This window comes from Girardinichthys multiradiatus, chromosome 1 (genome assembly GCF_021462225.1).
Source record: "Girardinichthys multiradiatus isolate DD_20200921_A chromosome 1, DD_fGirMul_XY1, whole genome shotgun sequence".
Classification (NCBI taxonomy): domain Eukaryota; kingdom Metazoa; phylum Chordata; class Actinopteri; order Cyprinodontiformes; family Goodeidae; genus Girardinichthys; species Girardinichthys multiradiatus.
The window spans coordinates 41,500,827-41,518,676 of record NC_061794.1 but is presented as its reverse complement, the minus strand read 5'-3'; the positions used below and the strand labels follow the sequence as shown (position 1 = coordinate 41,518,676).

The window sequence follows — 17,850 nt, the reverse complement described above, 5'->3', positions numbered from 1 at the left end:
ACACTCCAACCTCACCACAATGGCCAATACCAGAGAGCTGTGGAAGGACATAAGAGATAAAATAGTAGACCTGCGCAAGGCTGGGATGGTGAGAAATCCAGGACTTTTTATGTTTTTGTTTTTACCCACTGCTTAATAAATTTTGGTATGTTTTGAGTCTTTGTCATGCTGCATGGACTGGAACTGCTTTAATTGTTTACATTTTTTTTCAAGCACCAGTGGAATTTATAGTGGAGTCTAAATGCCATATTTGTAATTTATGTTACTAGAATGTTTTAGTATTTTTAAAAATTATATTAAATATCAATATTTCCAAATATGTTATGCCCACAGGCAGTCCTAGGGTAAATAGTTTTTCTACAACTATATTCTATATATCTATTGAATTTAGACCTATCGAACCTTTCTTCCAGCATGACTCGATGGCTTCAGTCCTTCAAGGTTTAGGAGTGCTGTTCAAAAATCCTCTTGTCACTTAAAAATTCAGAGCAAAGAAGATGCTGACGCATGTCTGTGTGCATCAGAGTAGCACTGGCAATACTAGAATATAAATTATAACATCTAGCTGAATATGGTCAGAAATGTAGCTTTTTTTAATTGCAGTTTTTGACACAACTGATCATTGTCCTCCTTGGTGAATGAGCTTGCCACAGAGAGCTTTAAAATGCCTATATACGTTCCCGGAGGATTAGGACAACTTTCTTTCTGACTTTGTCGTCCTTACTGGGCAAATTTCCACCTAAAGCAGGATCATATGAGCTCGCATTCAGGACAGAGCCTTTGCTATCAGTGTTTTATTTAGCCTCCTGCAACTCTTTGTTTTGTGCTTTTCTGTTCTTCAACGTGTTTTGAATGTTTCTCAACTTCACATATGAAAATTAATATTGCTATTGTGAAGTACAATACTGAATGCAAATACAAGAAAATCATGAAATACGCAAAAGTATTTACCCCATTTGAACGTATCTGCAGTTGAAACAAAATTATGGTTTTCAAGTTTGGTGTCTATTTGGTGTCTACCATGATGCCACTAAAACAATGCAGTGCAACCAACCAATTACCTTCATAAGTAACCAAATCTGTAAATAAAGTCAAGCTGTTTTATAAATGATAATCGAAATGTAGCTGTTCTGTGACAAACTTCGAGGTTTGTTGGAAAACATTAGTTGATGTCATGAAGACCAAGGAACACTGCAGGCCAGTCAGGGAGAAAGTTGTGGAGAAGTTTAAAGCAGGGTTAGGCTAAAAAAATATCCCCAACTTTGAACATCTCACAAACCACAGCTCAATCCATCATCTGAAAATGAAAGGAGGATGGTCCCTTGGCAAACCCACAAAACAAGACTAGGCATCTATAATGCCAGGCAAGGAGAGCATAAATCACAGATCCACAGTTCAGGTAGGAGAATATGTCAAAAAGAGCAGCATCATGTGGGGGATGCTTCATAGTGGGGTGTGTTTTTTTTTTTTTTTTTTTTTTTAAGGGTCAAGCAAGGAGAAACTGCCATGAGACCCATAATAACTCTGGTGGACCTGCAGTGATCCACCGCTCAGCTGGGATAATCTACTGACAGGACAACTATCAGTTGTTCACTCCACAAACCTTTATAGAAGAGTGGCAAAAAGGAAGTCTTTCTAAAAACAAACATGAAGGCACTGTGTGCAGGAAATAAACAGAAACATGTGGAAGAAGGTGCTCTGGTCAGGAGCTGACTGAACTTTTTTGTGTCTAAATGGGTAATACTACGTGGGGTGGAAAATTAACACCTGAACACGCTAACCCAATTGTGAAACAATGGTGGCAGCATCATATCTATGGAAGCTTTTCTTTAGCAGGAACAGAAACGCTGGTCATACTTGATAGGAACATGGATGGAGCTAAATACATGGATATGGAAGAAAACCTGTTAGAGACTGGTTTTAGGTTTGAACAGAGATTCCCCTCAGGAAGGACAACGACCCTAATCATACAGGGTTGAGACATATCCCAAAAGATTAGCAGCATAACTGCAGCAAAAGGTGCCTTAACAAGGTACAGTACTAAGAATTCAAGGGGTGTGTAACAAACAGCCCGTTTGTTACTTATAAGTAGACACAAGCACCTTCACCTTTTCACATAAGCACTTTAACTAGCATATTTGCAAATGATAAGAAATAATTGGACACAATATATTTTTAAAGTGTTTATTGATTGTTGTCTCTCCTTTTTCATGTTTTGGAGCCAGTGGCACTTTAAATGAGTGGTTAGGCCCTGGAGAGAGGAGACATAAATGAGACTTCAAACATAGTTTGTGCAATATTTCAATTTAGCCTTGTTTGGTGGTTTGTGTGTGATTTATGGTAGCTTAAAATGACTGGTGTTTCAGTATGTTTTTACTTACCTTGTCCTTGTGTCCAGTTCCGTCAGCTAAAAGAGTCCTGTGCAGAACGAGGGCCCTTAAAAGGGTTCCAGGCTGGACCAAGGCAGAGAAAGGTATAGCTGTTTATGGTGTTGGTATCTATCTTTGGTGTTGGTTTTAGGGTGAATGTATATTGCCTGGTTTTTTTTATATGGTTTATGGAGGGTTATAGTTAGTTTTATGTACTTATATTAACATTTACATCCACTGGGAGAGTTTTAGTGGTTTTAGCCAGTCAGTGAAACAGTATTTAAGGTGCCTGTTTCCATCACTTGTTGCTACTGGAGAAGACATTGCCCCTCTGCCCTCCAAGTGCATTTGCACTTTGGCAAGCGCAATGTTTTTTTTGCCGGATATTAAAAATTGTGAACCATGCTACTTCTTGCATCTGTCTGTCTACTACTGCACCTCACTTACTCCAACCGCTGAAGGCCAGCCATTGTTACAGGGTTTGAATACTTTTGGAGGGCACTTTTTGCCCTCGGAGCATTTTGCATCCAACCTTGAAGTCATCAGCCAGCAGAAAGCTGGCAGTAGATTCAGATAACTCATAAGCTTTTATTCAGTAAGTGAGACAAAGAAAAACTGTAGCAGTAATGAAAGTGATGTCATGTGCGGTGACTTCTAGCAGGACAGCCTGTCTTAATTTTATAAATATTGAATTATTTCTAATTTCAGATGGGTGTATAATTTAGACCCAGATAAACTGCTGTTAACTCACCTGCATCACTTTATCTGGACTTATTTGTTCCCTGTTCTACACACAGTCAAGTCACTCACTGCAGCACGGTGTTTACCCAACTGTATAGTAGTAAATGAGGGGGAGTTGACCTGCAGGTCTCTTGTGACTGTTCGGCTCTCCTGATTAAAGACGGGAACAAGGCCTCTATATATAATGTCTGTTACCCTCCCTGGTAATTAAACTATGATTCACTTGATCTCCAATTTATTCCCTAGCCAGACCTATGGATTCTATAGTAGATAAAACAAGATGATATTGATTTTCATCTCCTGAAATTCATACTTATTGTTTTTGTAAACAGAGAAGTTCTGCAGTCTTTATATTGTTCAGAACCATTCCCTTCAGTATAGTCAATGGCATTTTTGATCTGATGTGGGTGCTATGCCGATGCTAGGATTCTGATATATGAAGTGTACAGTGGCCCTCTCTGTCATCATTTGTTCTCTGAGGCGGGCTTCTCCACTGCCGCCCCTCACGTACGACCATAAATCAGCCATCTAAGAGCCGGGGCCCCTTTCTGCTAGGCCCTTCTCATTGATTACTCTGTGCTGGGTAAGTGTAGCGTGATGAGGACAGAGCCAAATTCAATTAGGTCTCCTTCTAGACAGAATTATGTAGCATATGTTGCCCTGGATAAAAAGACTGCCTCCAAGCTCAGTGTGGAGGAACTAAGGATAAGGAAGAAGAAGTGGGGCAGGATGACACTGAGATAAAAGTAACGGGTTTACACAAGCACCCTGGGCTGCATTTGTAGGGTGATAACAGATGTACCGTACAGTTAAAGGAAATGAAGGCTTGAGTGAGAACAGAGGAAATAGCAGAACTCTTTTCAAATCCATAACTCAACAGTGAATCAGCAATTCTAATTATCTGGAGGTATGATGGAACAAATTTTGTGTTTTTAGCCCAAACCTTTGGGAATAAATCATGTTGATTCCATTAGACTCTCATTTCTGTAAATTAATGCACATTAGGGTTGTATGGCAGAATGATTTGGGAAAACCTGTTCTAAATGACATTAAATCTGATGCATTCTTGTCTCTAAGGATTCAATGCTATCTGTGTCCTTAAGTTTGACTATTATTAATAACTCAGGGGCTGTGGAGCACTGCAAACTGCAGCTTGCACCTGATGCCTACTTTCACAGTTGCATTCAATAGCACTTGGATAAGCTAAAAGCAACATAATGCAGAAGTAAGCATGCTGCACTGGAGACAGTGCACATAATTGATATTCCACTACTGAAGCAGCATTAAAACTATCTTTGGAGATGGGCTGACTGATTCTGTCTGAATTTTAACAATTGTACCACCTCTTTCTGAATTTAATAACATGCTCTAAGGGCTTTATTTATTTTATTTCTGATACCAGTCTCATTCATGGTGTACCCATGGACTTAACTCTAAAGACTATGGATGAAACCCAACTTTAATTCATTATTATTTTGAAACAAGTGATAAAATATTAGCTTTTTAAATTTGGGTTCCTTTTATTGCAATAGGGCCCTAGAAGTTTAAGTAGTTTATATAAATACTTCCTTTGCCAGGTTTACCAGAAAACATTTGACTGAGATATTTGTTGACAATAAAGTTGACATCTTGCTTTGGGTTAGATAGATCTTCCATTGTGGCTCTTTAGTCTTACATTTATATTACCAGCAATGTATTTGCTTTTGTTGTTTTGGTTCTGATTTTGGAGGGTTCTTGTGCTTCATTTCTATACATTCTTGTGATTTCTGTTTCTCTTCACTTTTGTGATCTGTTAGGTTCTGTTTCGTTGTGATTCTTTGTGTTCAGTCATTTTCCCCTTCAGCCTCCTGCAGTCAGCTGTTTTGCGTTCAGTTAATAAGTCTCAACCCTTCCTTCCTTTCAGATCCTCTGGTTACGGCTCCGTTAGTTGTAGTTCCAAGCCTGTGTCTTGCCAGGTTGCCTGATTCCATTCTCTTGGTTTGGATGTTAGTTACTGCCTGGACATTGTTTTTTCTAATGTAGAAAACTGTGCAGGCAGCGCATTAGCCTGCCTGCTGGGCCCTACTCAACCAAAAACCACAAGTTTTAAGACACCCAAAGTAGAAGTAGCCATTTTTTAGAAGTAAATATTTCTATTGAAAGTTTTTGCTACCAAATTTGGGACTCATGTTTTCCCTCTCATAAGACTTTGTTATCTTGTGGAGCACCTAATGTTTGTGACATAAAGCTCCAGTATGTAAGTTCATTTTGTTTCCATTTGCTACAATGCAGGGTTTGTTTTGCCTTTTTGGTTTTTGAGGGAAATGATGATAAACTTTGGAGTTTCTAGAGAGGCGGAGCTGCTATCATTATGAGTATTGTGGGGAGAACCCAAAAGCAAAGAGGAGCAAGCTACAGGTAACGTGGGTGAATAGAGAAAGTAATGAAAAACTAAATCCAGGCTTACAAAACACAGGAGAAGAAATCCAAACAGCAAACACGAGGAAATCACAAGGACTATAAAAGGGAATAATTGAGAACAAGGAGCAGGCAGGCTTGAGGGCAAGAGAAACAGAAAGGAATAGCTGAAAGTTTAGAGGAGCTATGCTAGGTTGTTGATTTCTGAATGATGATCAGGGGAGGATAAATGAAAAAGTAACCAAACTTGAAGACTTGGTAAAACTCATCCATCTGTCCATCCATCCATTGTCAGAGGTTGAGCTGCGGAGATAAAATGTCGGAGGAATACCCAGAGATTACACTGCCTGGCGAGACCCTTCAGCTCATTCTGGGGAATCCTAAGGCAATCCCAGAGCCACATGGTATATTTATTTGAGCACAACAGAAAATAGAAAACAGACAACAGCCACTCAAACCAACACATAAAAAGTCAAAAGTACAGACCCAAAATCATATAAAACATATGACAGATACTGCTTCCCTCCCAAGTGTTTGATCTCCTGATCTAAAGGATGATACTGCTTCACTGATATCCTACAAGAGAAACAAAAATTTATTTCACCCAGTGAATTAATTGAGTTATTCCTTGTGGAAAGCAGGAACAATTTGCTTTTTCCTATGCATCTCTCTTCATTTCTTCACTTCTTCATATTTGATAATTTCATCTTTCGGTCAAAGAATGTAGAAGCCAACCCTGTAAATGAAGTAGCCTACACAGAAAACAATGACCGACCTACATATTGCTGTGCTTAAAACAAAATGTAAGAAGTAAATAATCCTGTGCTGAAATGTGTACAATTCACTTTGAATACACTCAGGAATTTACCACTTTGTCTGACTAAAATGTTAAAATGTTTGCCAGGTAGGGAGTTTGTGTCATGCCAGGACCAAGGTGCAGGCAGGAACCTGTGAGCAGCATGGTGAATAAAGAGATTTATTAAACAAAGCAGCAAACTAACAGCAGTGACCTTGAAACACAGGCAGGGAAACTCAGAGAGAAAATGAGCACAGACATGGGGCAGAGAAACGGGAGATTACGGCAAAGAGCAATGACCACCAACAGTTTAAATACTGGAATAGAGTGAGGAGACAATATGACAACCTGATCAGAATCTAGAACAGCTGAGATCAATGAAGGGAGAGAGAGAAAGCTGAGGGGGAAGAGTAAATGAGAAGAAGCAGACAGAGGGAAGAAATCTAGGAAAATAATTATACAAAAATTTACCTGAGCACAGAAGTAAACCTGGAGGAAAAACGTAAAATAATAAACTGAGAAAGGCACCTAAGTTTAATGGACAGGGAAAGGAACTGAAGAATACAAAAACCAAGAACCTAAAAACAGCAAATAAAAGAAAAAAAAAATAAAATACACACAAAAGGAAATCAAAACCCCAAACAAATCATGATGGTTTGGACATGTAATGTCCAGTTTATTTGAAGAGTCTTGAATGGCATGATAACTGAGATGTGTCAATGCTAAATATGATCTTTTATTGTGGTATACAGTACTGTGCAAAAGCCTTCTTTATTTACTGCATTTGTTTTTCACACCTTTTCGAAAACCTTTGCACAGTACTGTACGTCAAACCATGATAGATTAGCATCTAAATGTTCAGCTTGATCCTGAGTTGTTTACAGAGTGAACAAATGTGACTAATAGGACGTGTTTTTGTTAACCTTTTCTAAGAAGATCCAAACTATTGTCTTTACTTCCAGGTAGTACTTTGTGGCTACCGTCCAGAATATTCATTAACTCCACTATATTATAGCCATACATTAGGTTTGATCACAAAATCTTTAGCTTTGTGTGTTGTTTTTATAAAAATAGAAGTAACGTGAAATTGTCCTTGAAGGAGATACATTTTTTTTTTCACTGAGTTTTTTTTTTTTTTTAATTCACAGCCTACAGCAGAGTTAGAAAAAGAGAAAATGCTTTTGTAGCATAGAGATATTTAATTTATCTTTCAGCTGAGACCTTGGTACTAAGTCCATGCTGCCTGGCACAGCTTACTGGCAACAATATGCTCCACCTGGATTTGCTAAACAAACAACCTCCCACTGGCAAAGTACCTCAGTGATCAATACATTTCAGGTGATCTGGTATTCAGGAGTGGTGGAAAAAACATTAGTCTCTTTTTAAAAGGGACAAATATTGAAACGTCAAACAAATAAACTAAAGAGAATGGTGAAATGGGCTTAATGAACCAAAGTTGAAATGAAACGTGGAATCTAAGCAGAACAAATAGGGAATGGTGTTGATCCTTGTCTGTATTTTCTTGTACTTGTAGGTCACTAGGAAACACTTAATTAGAGGTGAGCGGCTAGAGATAAAAAAAACTCACACAAAAAAAAAACAAATGGCACGTCTCGGGCAATGAAAACGCAGCATCATCTGATTGCACTTTTCTAATGATAAAGAGTAAAGTGTAGTTTTTGCTAAAAAAATATCTCATTCACATCTGGGTCAAGAAAGAATTTAAAAAAAGATATGCGACATTGGATGGATGGATGGATGTTTAAAAGTAAAAGAACACTTACAGTTTAACAAAAAGCATTAAGCCTAAATGCAAATGTATTAGTGCAATAATTTTAAGTGAATTTGCTCTTTTGTTCTTCAATGTGTTTTCCTTTTGGAGCCAGCTTTCAATCAAGCCAGAGGTTAGATGTGTGTCTTTTTCATTGGTTACATTTTCCAGGGAGCAAAAATGTTGGCCTCACATGCTCTGAGTGAAGATTGGACAACAGAATCTATTTTCCTCTGTCAAAGCCTTAACCAAATGGCTTTGCAACTGGACAGACTCATCATTCAGGGTCCTGCTGTTCAGCGGATGAACATCAATCTGATGTAAAAGTTTTCAGTTAAATTAGGTAAAGGACGTTAAACATAGAACCATTTACTGACATTTCTCCGGTGTAGCTTCTAAGGCTTAACATTTGCAAAATCTGATGAACCAAAAGGTTTAAATGATATGTTGACACTACGACTGGGTGTACAGAAGTTAACTTTGATTGTTCTCGCTGTGAATACCTTTATTGGTGTACAGTAAAAAATGCATTCATTAAGCAATAGCATCCCCTAAATGAGTAGATACTGTCTAATAGAGTTTTTACCTGAGGTAATATTTTTGAAATGATCAAAAACACTTTGTATTGTGTTTTTAAGCATTAGCCTTTAAAACAGTTCAGCTTTAATTTAATTGATCAATGAAACAGACAATTGCCAGAAAAACGAACATAATGATTGTATTACTATTAACTCTGGACCAGAGCGGGCCCAAGGCACAGCAAACTCAGCAGTTGCTTAGGGCCCTCACAACAGCAAGACGCCCCCAAGAGCATCAGTGATCAAAGAAGTTTGGTTTACAGATGTACGATTAAGAAGTTATTATCACTAAAAAAAAAAAAAAACCTTTTGATGGATAATATTTATGCTCAGTTTTGGCAGTGTTAACTTTTAAAATAAACATCCTTACCATTTTTTTAAATAGTCGTACTGTGTCATATGAGTTGACTTATGAGATTTAAGCAACACAATTTTTGTTGTTAACTGATGTGTTTATATTATTTGCTAGTCTTGCTTCTTTTATGTCAATATAATAATCTCGGATGTATTATGGACAAATGTTCTGACAAGGATGAGACAATGAAGATATTGAGTTGTAAAGAGCAATCATAGTTAAAAGGGACCCATACCAATTTCTACTAAGGGCCCGAATAGTGTAGGGCTCTGCTCAGGACATTCCCATGTGTTTTTGTTTGTTGCTATTTTTCTAATTAATGTATAATTATATACATGAAAATGTTTAAGGCTGGGTTAAAAAATTTCAACAAAAATCAAGACTCATACAGGTCCTTCTCAAAATATTAGCATATTGTGATAAAGTTAATTATTTTCCATAATGTAATGACGAAGATTTAACATTCATATATTTTAGATTCATTGCACACTAACTGAAATATTTCAGGTCTTTTATTGTCTTAATACGGATGATTTTGGCATACAGGTCATGAAAACCCAAAATTCCTATCTCACAAAATTAGCATATTTCATCCGACCAATAAAAGAAAAGTGTTTTTAATACAAAAAACGTCAACCTTCAAATAATCATGTACAGTTATGCACTCAATACTTGGTTGGGAATCCTTTTGCAGAAATGACTGCTTCAATGCGGCGTGGCATGGAGGCAATCAGCCTGTGGCACTGCTGAGGTCTTATGGAGGCCCAGGATGCTTCGATAGCGGCCTTTAGCTCATCCAGAGTGTTGGGTCTTGAGTCTCTCAACGTTCTCTTCACAATATCCCACAGATTCTCTATGGGGTTCAGGTCAGGAGAGTTGGCAGGCCAATTGAGCACAGTGATACCATGGTCAGTAAACCATTTACCAGTGGTTTTGGCACTGTGAGCAGGTGCCAGGTCGTGCTGAAAAATGAAATCTTCATCTCCATAAAGCTTTTCAGCAGATGGAAGCATGAAGTGCTCCAAAATCTCCTGATAGCTAGCTGCATTGACCCTGCCCTTGATAAAACACAGTGGACCAACACCAGCAGCTGACACGGCACCCCAGACCATCACTCACTGTGGGTACTTGACACTGGACTTCTGGCATTTTGGCATTTCCTTCTCCCCAGTCTTCCTCCAGACTCTGGCACCTTGATTTCCGAATGACATGCAGAATTTGCTTTCATCCGAAACAAGTACTTTGGACCACTGAGCAACAGTCCAGTGCTGCTTCTCTGTGGCCCAGGTCAGGCGCTTCTGCCGCTGTTTCTGGTTCAAAAGTGGCTTGACCCGGGGAATGCGGCACCTGTAGCCCATTTCCTGCACACGCCTGTGCACGGTGGCTCTGGATGTTTCTACTCCAGACTCAGTCCACTGCTTCCGCAGGTCCCCCAAGGTCTGGAATCGGCCCTTCTCCACAATCTTCCTCAGGGTCCGGTCACCTCTTCTCGTTGTGCAGCGTTTTCTGCCACACTTTTTCCTTCCCACAGACTTCCCACTGAGGTGCCTTGATACAGCACTCTGGGAACAGCCTATTCGTTCAGAAATTTCTTTCTGTGTCTTACCCTCTTGCTTGAGTGTGTCAATAGTGGCCTTCTGGACAGCAGTCAAGTCGGCAGTCTTACCCATGATTGGGGTTTTGAGTGATGAACCAGGCTGAGAGTTTTAAAGGCCTCAGGAATCTTTTGCAGGTGTTTAGAGTTAACTCGTTGATTCAGATGATTAGGTTCATAGCTCGTTTAGAGACCCTTTAAATGATATGCTAATTTTGTGAGATAGGAATTTTGGGTTTTCATGAGCTGTATGCCAAAATCATCCGTATTAAGACAATAAAAGACCTGAAATATTTCAGTTAGTGTGCAATGAATCTAAAATATATGAATGTTAAATTTTCATCATGACATTATGGAAAATAATGAACTTTATCACAATATGCTAATATTTTGAAAAGGACCTGTATGTCACTCTGTTTTATGGATATTTACACTACATTATTTTTACCGGTACATCTCAAAGTTTCCCTAGCTGGTGAAAAGTCTGATTTTTTTATTTTTAATTTATTTATTTATTTTTATTTATTTATTTTTATTGAACTTAATGAAATTTGTCCAAATCTTCAATTAGATATAATTGCAGGAACATTTTCAGAAGTCAAAGTTTAAAAAAAAAAAGTTAAACCAGAAAGAGACAAAATTTAGTTTCAGTTTCTAGTACAGGCATATTTTATTTGTAACAAATCTCCACTAAATGTTAGTTTCCTCTTGTTTCAAATACTTCTTGGAATAGTGAACCAATAATATTATATTTCCTACTCTTTTATTAGAGGTGGGCCAAGCTGTGATCTTCCCAACACATGCACATATTGTGTGCAAAGTCTGGACTTACTGAAGTAAATGGACATTCTAGTTCAGATTACCCCCACCTCAGCAGTTCAAACTCTGATGGTGGCTGTGAAACAGGTTTGACCTACTGCTGTAGTTCAGATTCATTACTGAAGGTCCAATGTGGCTGCTACAATGAAACTCAGCTGTTCTTTGCCTCAGAGTGTATAGGAAATATGACTACTGGCATTTAAACGCATGCTGATGTTAATTTGGTGAGTATATTGGTGAAAGTCGCATTACTAACTGACATTCAATTCAATTCAGTTTTATTTATATAGCGCCAATTCACAACACATGTTGTCTCAAGGCACTTCACAACAGTCAGGTACATACATTCCAATTGGTCCTAACAATTGAACAGTGCAGTCGGAGTTAGCTTTTTATTCAAATTGGATATAAGTTTTTCTTTCTAAGGAAACCCAGCAGATTGCATCCAGTCCGTGACTTGCAGCATTCACTCCTCCCGGATGAGCATGTAGAGACAGTGGACAGTCACTGGCGATGACTTTGCAGCAATCCCTCATACTGAGCATGCATGTAGCGACAGTGGAGAGGAAAAACTCCCTTTTAACAGGAAGAAACCTCCAGCAGAACCAGGCTCAGTGTGAGCGACCATCTGCCACGACCGACTGGGAGTTTGAGAGAATAGAGCAGAGACACAAAGAATACAGAAGCACTGATCCAGAAGTACTTTCTATGGGAAGGAAAAGTAAATGTTAATGGATGTAGCTCCTTTAGTCGTTTCACCAAGAAAGAAAGAACAGATAAACTCTGAGCCAGTTTTCAAGGTTAGAGTCTGAAAGAGAGCACATATAATTAGTTACCAATTTCCATGTCTAGGAGAGAGAAAGGGTTAAACACTAAAAGACAGGGCTATGTGGATCATCGGTAGAGGGTGAGCATTAAGTTGTTGCTAGCAGAAGCTTGAACGATGCCCCTCTCCAGAAAGGTGTCACAGGTAGACACAGAGCCAGGCCAGGTGTAGCTTCTGGGAAGAGAAAAGAGAGAACAAGGTTAAAAGCTGAAATAACAGCAAATAATGCAAAATGGGAGAGTAGTGTGAGAATGTAGCGAAGAGGGTGAAAGTGGTCGTTATGTCCTCCAGCAGCCTAAGCCTATAGCAGCATAACTACACAGATAGTTTCAGTTCAGATTATTTAGTTAAACGGCGCTTATTTACAACAATGTCGTCTCAAGGCACCTCACAAAGGGTCCCACTGATGGTCATTGTTATACTAAAAACCACAAGGATTGGGATACCTCTCTCTGTCAGACTGATCACAACCATCGGAAAAGAGAAGGGGTCATACAGGTAGCAGAAATGGAGGGTGTGTTTGCACCTCAACCATAACTGAGCCGGTTTAGGCTAAACCTGACTCCCCCTTACTCCAACCAACAGGGAGGGAAGAAGACGGAGGTAAAAAATAAGGAAGATAGCTCAGGATAACCTAAGCCACTCTAACTATAAGCTTTATCAAAAAGGAAAGTTTTAAGCCTAGCCTTAAAAGTAGACAGGGTGTCTGCCTAACGGACTAAAGCTGGGAGCTGTTTCCACAGAAGAGGAGCCTGATAACTAAACAATCTGCCTCCCATTCTACTTCTAGAGACTCTAGGAACCACCAGTAAATCTGCAGTCTGAGAACGAAGTGCTCTGTTAGGAACATATGGAACAATCAGATCTCTGATGTATGATGGAGCTAGATCATTAAGGGCTTTATATGTGAGGAGGAGAATTTTAAATACTATTCTGGATTTAACAGGGAGCCAATGAAGGGAAGCTAAAATAGGAGAAATATGATCTCTCTTTTTAATTTTCATCAGAACTCTTGCTGCAGCATTTTGAATCAGCTGAAGGCTTTTAACTGCATTTTGTGGACATCCTGATAGTAACAAATTACAATAGTCCAGCCTTGAAGTAACAAATGCATGGACTAGTTTTTCAGCGTCACTCCTGAACAGGATATTTCTAATTTTGGCAATGTTCCAGAGATGAAAGAAGGAAATCCTAGAAACCTGTTTAATATGGGATTTAAATGACATGTCCTGGTCAAAAATAACACCAAGGTTTTTTACTTTATTATCAGAGGTAAATTTAATGCCATCCAGGTTAAGTGATTGACTAAGCAGTTTCTTTTTTAAAGACTCCGGTCCAAAGACGACAACTTCTGTTTTGTCTGAATTTAGAAGCAAAATATTTAAAGTCATCCAAGTTTTTATGTCTTCAAGACATGTTTGTAGTGTATCTAACTGGTTGGGCTCATCAGGATTTATGGATAAGTAAAGCTGAGTATCATCAGCGTAACAGTGAAAATGTATCCCGTGCTGCCTAATAATTTGACCTATTGGAAGCATATATATAGTAAAGAGAATTGGCCCAAGTACTGAGCCCTGTGGTACTCCACAATTAACCCTGGAGTTTAAAGATGATTTATCATTTACATGAACAAACTGGAATCTGTCAGACAAATAAGATTTAAACCAGCCTAGCGCTGTTCCCCTGATCCCTACAGCATATTCCAGCCTTTTTAAGAGAATATTATGGTCAAATGCAGCACTGAGATCTAACAGAACCAGAACAGACACAAGTCCATTATCTGAGGCCATAAGAATATCATTAGTGACTTTCAGCAGAGCTGTTTCAGTGTTATGATGAGCTCTGAAACCTGACTGAAACTCTTCAAACAGGTCATTGCTGTATAAATGCTCACACATTTGATTAGCAACAATTTTCTCAAGAATTTTAGATAAGAATGGAAGATTGGATAATTATATATATAATATTTTTCATTATTATGTATTCACTATATATATATATATATATATATATATTAGGAACCTTCCATTTTGCAGTATGTATTTCACACTTGTCTGCATCAATAATGATTTTAAGTATATGTATTATGTATATCACAGAAAAAATCAATTATAGGCAATATAAAGTAAAATAAGTTTGCTGAGTTGGGTGTGGGTCAGCCTGGTTGGGAGCAGTGGCTCAAATTCTGCTCAAGGACCCAATAAACTCTTAAACTGGCTTTGGGTTGAATGATTGAATGACCTGATTGTATTCTGTTCTGACTAGCTTCTGGTTCTGTGCTTAATGCTTTAAACTCTACCTCAAACTGATACTGCTGATGTAATGTATAATGTAACATGGAGAGGGAGGGAGATGGTGCCGAGAGCTGGTCTAACACTCCAAAGCTGGTCAGCTTTGCATGCAGGCTGAAGGGGAGAGAGAGGAGGAAGCGGAGGAGGAGAGAAAGGAGGAGCGAGAACAGGAACAGACTGCCTGAGCCACACAGCGCTCAGTCTCTTCTCTGAGCTTCGCAGAGCAGCTTGTCTTTGCTTTTTATACTCTTTCACCCAAAGCAATTTTCATAAAATGTTTGCTTGAATTGCAATATTTAAAGAAGCAAGAAGGGATTCTTACTTTTCTTTCTGCACCATGTTACCCTGGAGAAGGAATAAGTTTGTTTTGGTGGAGGATGATGCCAAAACTAAGCCCAAGAGTCTGGGGACTGGGCTGACCTACCACTCTATCCTCTCGACTCTGCTGCGCTCATGTCCTGACTTGCTCCCTGACTGTCCCTTTGACTGGGTGGGCAGCATCTTTCACACCAAACGTCAGAAGGTGGAATTGAACAAAGAGGAGCCCGTTTACAACGTGCGTTACCTCGGGAGCGTGGTTACCATTATGGCAAAGGGAGACGGCTGCACCCAGGAGGCAGTGGCCAAGATCTGGGCAAGGAGCAACTATGGGGAGCAGAGTGTCAAGATGAGGTTAATGGTGGGGTCACAGGGCATACGGATGAGCACTGACAAATCTGGGAAGAAGAAACCCATCCATCTCTACTCTCTGAACAGAATCACCTATTGCACAGCCGACCCATGCCGGCCCAAAATCCTCGCTTGGATCTACAGGCACCAGGTAAAGAACATGGCAGTGGTCCTCCGGTGTCACGCTGTGCTGGTCAGTAAGTCGGAGAAAGCCCAAGCCATCGCGCTCAGCCTCTACCAGAACACCACCTCCGCTTTCAGCGAGTTCAAGCGGTTGAAACGTCAGAGTGACTTCAGGCACCGCCAGCAGCAGCTGCTGGGCGAGGAAGCGGTGCCTCTGATGCCACTGAGGAGGTTGCTAAACGGGCAGTGCCACTACAAACCGCCTGCTGAAAATCCTGGCACCAAAACGCGCCTCTGTTCCATCACAGAGGAAGAAGAGGAGGAAGAGGAGGAGAAAAAGGACAGAAATAAAAACAAGAAGGAGAAAGAGGTAGAAGAGGCACAGAAGGAGAAGCAGAAAGTTCTGACAACAAACACTGACCCGACTCAACTACTATCAGAACTGGACATTGGGGATATTGCCAGACTGGAGCAGTGCCAAATCAACTTCATAAACGACAGCACCAACAACACATTTACATTCATAACCTCTCTGGTGTGACTGTGATGCAATTTACAGAAAGCAGCTCCAACTCAATAAAATGTTCCTCTGTTTGCCCTCCACCGGCGCCCCACTCAGGCTTCCTCCGTCCACGTCCGTGCAACGTGAAGTGTTTTTACCAGAAACCTCTCCCACTGTCGGGTGGAGACAGCGCGATCCTTTTTCTTCTCAGATGGCTCAGAGGCCTGGCTGTAGCAGTTTAGGGAACTGCTTGTTTACATTTGAGGGCTTTCACAGACCGACAACAGCACAATGACGAACGAGGACAGTCGTTACCACCAACAGTGTGGGTCACATGCCGACTGAAGCAGGAGAATTTTCCTGCATCTTCTTCTTATTTTTTATGTCAGGAAAATCAAAGCTGTGTTTGCCAGCAGGGTGTTGTAATAGCTTTTCAGAGAGGTTCTTTGTAAATTTGTAAATTTTTCTATTCTGACAGTCCTCACTGAAATATTTATTATCCTTTTACTAATGGTCATGGACAAATAACAAGGCTATAATTCAGGAGGGAAGCCATTGTGTTAATCTATATCCCTGCCATTTGTAACACAACTTATCATGCATGGACAGCCTTTCCATCCTCTGTTTTTCATCTATGATCCTTCAGCTTTTAAAAGTCAACACTGTGATTAAAATGTACGACCAGAGGAATATCCAGAAATTTTCCTGCACCATCTTACAGTTTATGTAATGTATTTTTAATATATCAGTATATCAGTGTTTTTCCATCATCGCTACACCACCTTTGAGTTTTGCGAATGCAATTTTTTTCCACGAGCCCTTGCAAAAATGGAGACACACCCTTAAGATTTAACACAAACTGTTTTCAAAGATTAGCTTTCTTAACTGTGCTCCATGTGTGCTACTGTCTCTAGATTCTTTGTGATAAATATGAAATGAAGCTATTTATTTTCCAAATGCGATGAATAAAATTTGCACTCACTTGGGTTTCCTTCTTGATTTCTCAGAGGGAGACTATTTCTAGATTTTTATCAAAGGGATTATTCAGATGAATGCAGCGGCTCTGCGTTCTCCTGGTGTGCATTTGCATGTTTGTGATGTTAAACATCCAACCTACCATTCAGTGGCACCACTGAGGGGTGTCAGGGGACCAGTAGCCATCCCTATTTGTTTCTGTGAATTTAAGAGAGAAAGGGATAAGCTACAATGAGCAATGAAATTAAAGACCTATTTTAGACCCATTTTCATTATAGTTTCCTGAAAAAAATCCAAAAACATTAAATAAAAATACAATTATTTCAGGTTTTAACACAAAAATTTTAAACAAAAGTATAAAATGATCCAATTTGTTTTAATAAAGCAATATTTATGACATTGCCGCTCCTGCAATAATGTTGATTACAAATGATACAATAATGTGGTCTATGATATTTATTTTTATTGTTGTTTTTGAGAACACAACTAATTGACAGTAACGCATTTTGTGTACTCAAAACAAAGAATTAAGCAAAATCATGAATTAAATACAGTCACATGATGTCAAATAAATTTTTATACAGTGTCAGCTAAAAACTCAGGTTTTAAGAGATGTGCACTGATGTGGAAAATAAAAATATGAAAATAACACCCGTTGCATTTAGTAGAAGCATTTACATACTTATTGTTAAGAATATTATCACTAATTGCCTTTTGCTCCTGAGAGCTAATATTAGGTGGTTAATTAGTTGGGCTTAGTTTGCTAGACTGCTCTCTTTTTTTCAGATATACAGGTCCTTCTCAAAATATTAGCATATTGTGATAAAGTTCATTATTTTCCATAATGTCATGATGAAAATTTAACATTCATATATTTTAGATTCATTGCACACTAACTGAAATATTTCAGGTCTTTTATTGTCTTAATACGGATGATTTTGGCATACAGCTCATGAAAACCCAAAATTCCTATCTCACAAAATTAGCATATTTCATCCGACCAATAAAAGAAAAGTGTTTTTAATACAAAAAATGTCAACCTTC

At 39.0% G+C, this 17,850-nt stretch overlaps 1 protein-coding gene across 1 annotated transcript; it reads left to right on the top strand.

Moving 5' to 3' along the window:
• On the top strand, positions 1-16,812 carry fam43b (family with sequence similarity 43 member B). Its single transcript, XM_047372047.1, has 3 exons — positions 1-88; positions 2,399-2,473; positions 14,639-16,812. The coding sequence occupies exon 3, from the start codon at positions 14,875-14,877 to the stop codon at positions 15,868-15,870; it is 996 nt and encodes a 331-aa protein (XP_047228003.1). The 5' UTR covers positions 1-88; positions 2,399-2,473; positions 14,639-14,874; the 3' UTR covers positions 15,871-16,812.
• The last annotated feature ends 1,038 nt before the right edge of the window (positions 16,813-17,850 follow it).